The sequence below is a fragment of the Rhincodon typus genome, unplaced genomic scaffold, assembly GCF_021869965.1.
Source record: "Rhincodon typus isolate 14 unplaced genomic scaffold, sRhiTyp1.1 hic_rhity00006668, whole genome shotgun sequence".
In the NCBI taxonomy this organism is placed as follows: Eukaryota; Metazoa; Chordata; class Chondrichthyes; order Orectolobiformes; family Rhincodontidae; genus Rhincodon; species Rhincodon typus.
Window position 1 is genome coordinate 2,729 of NW_025972306.1, and position 7,073 is coordinate 9,801.

General features: G+C 36.9%; 1 protein-coding gene across 1 annotated transcript in view; it reads left to right on the top strand.

The window, feature by feature from the left end:
* The window catches only part of LOC125482172 (phospholipid-transporting ATPase IF-like), a gene marked incomplete at both ends in the record, with an annotated part of 7,904 nt that extends 2,518 nt beyond the window's left edge, over positions 1-5,386 (top strand). The window contains 3 exons of the mRNA XM_048594175.1: positions 695-830; positions 1,326-1,523; positions 5,234-5,386. Of these exons, the coding sequence (XP_048450132.1) occupies positions 695-830; positions 1,326-1,523; positions 5,234-5,386 (487 nt within the window). The remainder of the gene's footprint in view (positions 1-694; positions 831-1,325; positions 1,524-5,233) is intronic.
* Between the last annotated feature and the right edge of the window lie 1,687 nt (positions 5,387-7,073).

The window sequence follows — 7,073 nt, forward strand, 5'->3', positions numbered from 1 at the left end:
CGATGTCCTATCACCTTCTCAGTCTGCTGTCTTTTTATTTCATGAAATTTAGAGAATAATAGAACCACCGAATATAATTGAGTGTAGATATCTATACTTCTCTGCCATTTTTGTGAAAAGCAGTATGAATTTTACCTCTGAAGCTTCTGAATTTTATCCCTGACTTTGAGCAGACTTTGAAAAAAAAATATTCTCGGTGTTGTGAACTCTGTTGTATTGTGTCCTTGGTAGCTAAGTTTACTGCACGTACTCAGACTTTTTTTATTGAAATTACTGCTCTGGGCAGAACTAACAATACTAGGTGTGTATTTAAAAATACAATGACAAGAAGTCCGAATGGAGTGAGCACAGGGTGAGATAGTGGAGTTGATCTAGATAATCAGCCATAATCTTACTGAGTTTGTCCGTTTCCACACCACCTGTTTCTTGTGCTGTTGTGAAGATAGGAAGTATATAATGCGATAAACATTTTAATACCTTGAATGTTATCAGTATATAGTAAGATGCACAGAGCTTTTGCAACACAGTTGCAAAGACCCTACCTCTGAGCCAGGAGATCAGGATTCAAGCCCTACCTGCTCTGTGTTATAATATCCCTGTAATAGGATGCATGCAGAATTGAGACAATGTGACTCTCGGGAAGCAAAAGAAAATGCAGTAAGTCATAATTGTAATATTTTGCCATTTTGTTTAGGTCTATGAACACTTTTCTGATAGTCTTCCTAGAAATTCTTGTGATTGAAGCAGTCATTAGTACCATCTTGAAATACGCTTGGTGGTATGAACCTTCGTACAATGAAAGAACGACACAGGAGAAAAACAGCAGTAGAGTGAGTATGGACAGATTATAACTTGATTTAGGTTCTGTTAAACTTGTGTGACTGTATATGTGGATAATGTTATTTTCAACATTCAGTGTTTAACTAAATTATGCACATGTGCATTACATATAGCCACGCTGCAGTGGTTCCCGCTTTTAAAGTGCAATTTTAAAATTTATCAATACTAAGGATTAGAGAAAGCTTTCACTGATTACAAATGCTACTGGGTATTTTTTTTTTCTCCTTGGAATTGTGCAAAGTTTTGGATTCAACTTCTTAAAAAAAAAAACAGTAATAAAAACATGCGTCTGTACTCCTATTTTACCTGTTTGCTCTCCACTCTCGCTCCCCCTGTTTGGTAAGTGAAATTTTCTTTCAGCTGGTGATAAACCATTTAGCTTGAAAAATTTGTGGTGAATAATGTGTATGTTTTCAATGTCATGTTCATATTGATGTCATAACACTGCTTTGTTTCAATGATGTAATTATTGTTTTTTTTAATAGATTCTGACTGGTATATCTGATTTCTTGGCTTTCTTGGTGCTGTACAATTACATCATTCCAATTTCACTGTATGTTACCGTTGAGATGCAGAAGTTCTTGGGATCTTTTTTCATTGTATGGGATCTTGACTTGTATCATGATGCAACAGGTCAGCGTGCACAGGTTAACACATCAGACCTTAACGAAGAACTTGGGCAGGTGAGAATTAATTTGCATTGTCAGTGAACTATCTTTGAGTAGTCAAGCCTGAGGAAACTGAAAGCCTTCTCTAAACTGTTTTCAGCAGAAGTAATCATTGGAATTTAGTGCACAGGAGGAGGCCATTTGGCACCTCATGCTCACATGATTCCCTACCTTGAGAAGGAGAGCCATTTTCCTCTCTGTCTTTCAATCTTCTATTAACCATGTCAGTTGCGAGGTTATTGGTTGGTATTTTAAGTGATTTCCCACCACTGGACTGTATATGTATATTTTTTCAGTTGAAGAATTAACTTGCTCCCTGTCATTAAAGAATCCCTCATGCCTCAAAGATAGTGTGGTCATCAATGATATTTGAATTCTTCACACCATCTTCATGAAGTGGAACTCAGTTTTATATTTTACCAATTCTAGTTGCATGTTCTTAAAATGAACAGACTAGTTGTATAATGATGTACACACTTTCATAATTCCAAGCAACTTTGAATTCAAAACCCATTACACAGAATCAGTACTCTGAGTACCGAAGATCTGTTACATTCCCATTCCTGAGCACAAGGAACCCACAGCTTCAACCAATTCGCAAGTTTAAAAAAAAACCCAGTTTCCCACAATGAAAATGAGAGTATGTCTAGGATACATAAAGAAAACAAAAACCACTTGTGTTTCCAGTTTTAAAGTACAGACTACAAAGTGTTGAAGACCCTTGGCCCTGCAGAAGGGAGGATGGGAATGTATTGATATGAGCAGACTTTCATTTACAGGAAGTTTCTAATTTGTGCAGATACTGACAATAAAATCCAGTTGTCTTTCGCTTGAAACAGAATGTGTTGCATTCCTTTCTCTCCATAATTTTAAGTTTTGCCATTGTGCTTTATAACGTTTCCTTTAGCAGTGCTTGCTGACATCCAGGAGCATGTGTACAAGCAATGACATCTCATAAACCTGTTTAACATAGAGTGACAAATACCTAAGGTGCCTAAAAATGGAAACAAAAGGTAGATTTGTGTAAGAAAAATAAAGTTTAAACTTAGGATATCTATTTTATTTCCAAAATTCAGCTTAATATTATGCATGTGAATGTGTATTTGGCAGCAATTGACAGTGAGCATTGTTAGCAATCATTTTTTTCCTTTTTAGGTGCTTTCCATATGCCATAGTTTTATTCTAAGCTTATGGTTTACAACATTTAAATGCTTCAACTTCACATCTGCTATACGATCTTAAATTTTACAAGCATTTTCTTGGTGTAGAAGTTGACAGCATTTACAGTCAGTTAAAAAAATTGGTTTTAAATTTCCAATTGATTTAAATTCCCAATTTTTATTCTGTTGCCTTTTTCAACTGTTCTTCCAGCAGTTTGTTTTTGTTTCCTAACTCTCTTGTTTCACCTCATCTGAAATCCTAGTGCCTTCGCTGCAACTAACAAGATACTAAAACACTATTTCTAATTTCTCATTTCTTTGGCATGTTTTTGCTTCTGCTATTTTACCCCTGTGACAATTGTTAACCTTTAAATCATCACATTCCACCAGCATTCAACGGTGGGCAGCATAATTCAGTTTATAGCCATCTTCTTTGCATTGTTTTAGTTTTTGCTTGTGCCTGGGATGCAGCATCGCATCAGATCTAAGTATCTTTTCCTGTAAATCCAATCATATTTTGGGTCACTGGGCTTCCTAATTTCTCTGTGTCTGTGTGTGTGTGTGCGCGCTTGTTTATAACATTTTCCCTAAAGCCTGTTCCCACTATTTTGATTTTGATCTCGGTGAGAAATGCTCCTGCTGTGTAGGCAATGTCCCTCCCTACCTGATTGTAATGTACCTTTCAATATATTGAGAGAGCATACCTTGAAACCTTATGTAAACAGGGTGTTGAAATTGATGTCCCATTTGTGGGATGCCTGGTTTTGAATTTTTTAAAAGAAGAATTTTTGAGAGATGCTTAGATTTTTCAATTGAGAGTTAATTCAACCACAGCTTTGTACAACTCTTATTGCTTTATTTATTCGTCTAACAATGGCTCTGTTGAAATTAACCAAAAAAAATTCTCGAAGGGGTTCATGGAAATGAAACTTTAAGCTAATTTGCGTTTTAAAAATCAGTGTCCACTACTTGCCTTTTGGTTTACCTATTTTAAGCTAATCTCTCATACTAAGTATATAGCCAGTTTTGAGCACCATGCTGACTCTTTAAAATAGCTTTTATGCCTTGCCCTACAGCTTGACCTTTTGACTGCAAGTTATAGGTTACGCGCTGTAAGTTTTCTTCATCCTCACGTACCTGAAAAAGTTCCTGTTTAAATCCTTTTAATGGTATTATCTTCCACAACCTCTTTCAGGTAGACCTGTCCAGGTCCTAACATTTGAATGGAGAAAGATTCTCCTCAACTCCCCTCCATAATTTTGAATATAGAATCACCAGTTATTGACCTGTTCACCAGAGGAATTACTTTTCCATCTTTACTCCATCAAAACTTCTCAATATTGTGAAAACTCTTGATTAGGTTACAGTTTTAACATTTTGTTCCAAAGAGAATCCTCCCTAACATTTATAATCTCTCTTCATATGAAAATCCTGATCAACCTCCTGTGTCCTTTGCTGAGTGTCACACTTCATTAGTTTTCTACAATAGCTGAGGCATAACCAGTGATCTTTAAAGTCGTAGCTTGATTTTTTTTTAATGTTCTGTTTCTCTATTTATCAACCCTTGTAACCCATGCCTTTTTTTTAAAACACATTATCAACTTGTTCTACCAGCTTTTCAAGGATTTGTTTATACAGACACAGAGGTGTCTATTGTCCTACACTTACAGGATTGTGCCTTTCATTGTACACTCTCTCTTGATTTGTGTCACTTCACATTTCTCTTTATTTAATTCTACCTGTCAAGTTTTACCCATTCACGATTCTTAAGTCTATACCTATCTTCATGATGATCTGCTGTTGACAGTCACTCCCTCAGCTCCTGCAGCTTCTATAGTTGTGGGGTGACCACATCCTGAAACGTATTTTTAAAGAAACTTGATGTATGAACGAGTAAATCTTTGAGGCCTACTACATTTCAGGCTTGAGCAACTGCTAAAACTTGCTGCATTCGATGCTGTCCAACATGTATAAGTTCCCATGTACAACAGAATATGTATGCATTGGGTCCCAATTGCTATGTTATGGGAGTCGATCGACTGATCTGGAAATCCTGGAGACCCTGATGGTGAAATGCTTAACTTTAAAAATCTAAAAATGACATCTAAGATACATCAAATTCTAGGAAAGTCACCACTGAGACTGTTATAGAAGTAATAAAAAGTTACCAGACAATTGAATTTATATGTCAATTTAAAATACAATGGAAGCTACCATCAAATTGATAATGAAAAATAAACAATTTCAGAAAACAAACTAATGCCTATGTATAACAGCCAGTGTTTCTCAAAATTTCTTTGTCAGAAGTGAAATGCCTATTTAATAACGGTCTTATTTCCGAGTCTTATACTTGAAATATACTTGCAAGGTCAATGCATGGTAAGTATACGTGCAGTGGAAATTTTTACGGGTTAAACTGTGCAAGTGTTAAAACAGGTACAGTTTACATCAAATGTAAACAGAAATTATTGGAGAAATTCAGGTCTGGCAACATCTGTGGAGAGAAAATAGTCAACATTTTGAGTCCAATGACCCTTCTTCAATTTATATATTTTCTATTATTAGGTGGAGTACGTGTTTACAGACAAAACTGGAACGCTGACTGAAAATGAAATGAAGTTCAGGGAATGCTCTATTAATGGCATTAAATACAAATACATTAACGGCAGTTTGGTCCGTGAAGGAGTGACTGAGTTTGACGGGAAAAAAAACACTTTCGTAAGTTTCTCTTGTATTTGCCTATGATTATTTTAACATTATTTTAATGCTTATATATGAATTCTTAGATATTCTTAAGAGCTATCTGAGATTCCTTATTTATATAATTACCATTTTTACAATTGGTATAGGATAAATAAAATCAGAGAGTTGAATGCACGGTTCAAAAAGTGGTGTGGAGAAACGGGTTTTTTTTTTTTATTCATTGACGGTACGTTGGTTAGGCCATCATTTATTGCCCATCCCTAATTGTTGCTTCAGTGTCAACCACATTGGTATGGGTCTGGAGTCACATGTAGGCCAGACCGGGTAAGGATAGCAGCTTCCTTCTCTAAAGGACATTATTGAACCAGATGGGTTTTTCAAAAAAATCTACCATGGAAGGATTTGAACGTAGGTCCTTGGGTCATTATCCAGGTCTCTGGATTAACAGTCCAGTGTTAATGCCACTAGGTTGTCGCCACTTTTGATTCATGGGACACGAGCACCAATGCTGGAGAAAGTGGAAGCTGTATTATTTGGATGGCTTTCACCTGAATTGTGCTGGAACCAGTGTTCTGGAAAGTTGTATAACTAGAACAGTACTAAGATCTTTAAACTAATGAGGGGAGGGAATCACATGAGAGAGCATGTAATAAACTAACAAGTTAAAAGAGTAAGGTAGCAATCTGAAGAATAATCAGAACATGACAGGAAGGGATAGGATATACAAACTTAAGTGTGTGCCAGTAGATAAGGCCAGAGGTTGAAAAATGGTAAAATGACAGAAGCAATGACTCTATATCTGATTGCACGTAGATTTGCAACAAAACTGACAGCTGAAATATAAATATATATATACTTTAGATATATACATATCCAAATATTTTATTTCTATTACAAATAACATCCTAGAAATACCTGTAAATCAAAAAGCAGAGGGATGAGGCCTCTTCTGGAATACTGTGTCCAGTTCTGGTTGTCCAGTTATAGGAACATTATTATTAAACTGGAGAGGGTTCAGAAGAGATTTACCAGGATGTTGCTGGGTATAGAAGGTTTGAGTAATAAAGGTTGGATAGGCTGGAACTTTTTTCACTGGATTGTAGGAGGTTGAGAGGTGACCTTATAGAAGTTATGAAATAATGACCGGTGTAGATGGAGGTTACGGTAGTTGCCTTATCCGTAGGATGGGGTATTTCAAGACAAGGGCTCTCATGTTTAAGGTGAGAGGAGTGAGATTTTAAAATTCATGTTCATGTGTCGAATAAACTTCCTGAAGAAGTGGTGGATGTGGGTACAATTACATTTTGGTAAGTACATGAATAGGAAAAGTTTGGAGGGATATGGGCTAGGAGCAGGCAAGTGGGACTGGTTTAGTTTGGGACAACAAGGTGCAGGGCTGGATGAACACAGCAGGCCAAGCAGCATCATAGGAGCAGAGAGGCTGACGTTTCGGGCCTAGACCCTTCATCAGAAAAGGGGGAGGGGAAGGGGGTTTTGAAATAAATAGGGAGAGAGTGGGAGGCGGATAGAAGAGGGATAGAGGAGAGGATAGGTGGAGAGGAGAGAGTTGCAGTGGGAGAGAGATCCCTTGAGGTTTGTCTGGAGGGAGGAGGGTAACTTCTTCAGGTTAGGCATCCTTAGAAGAGGCTTCGCAGTGGGGTTAAAATTGAATCAGAGATAGTAGGAACTGCAGATGCTGGAG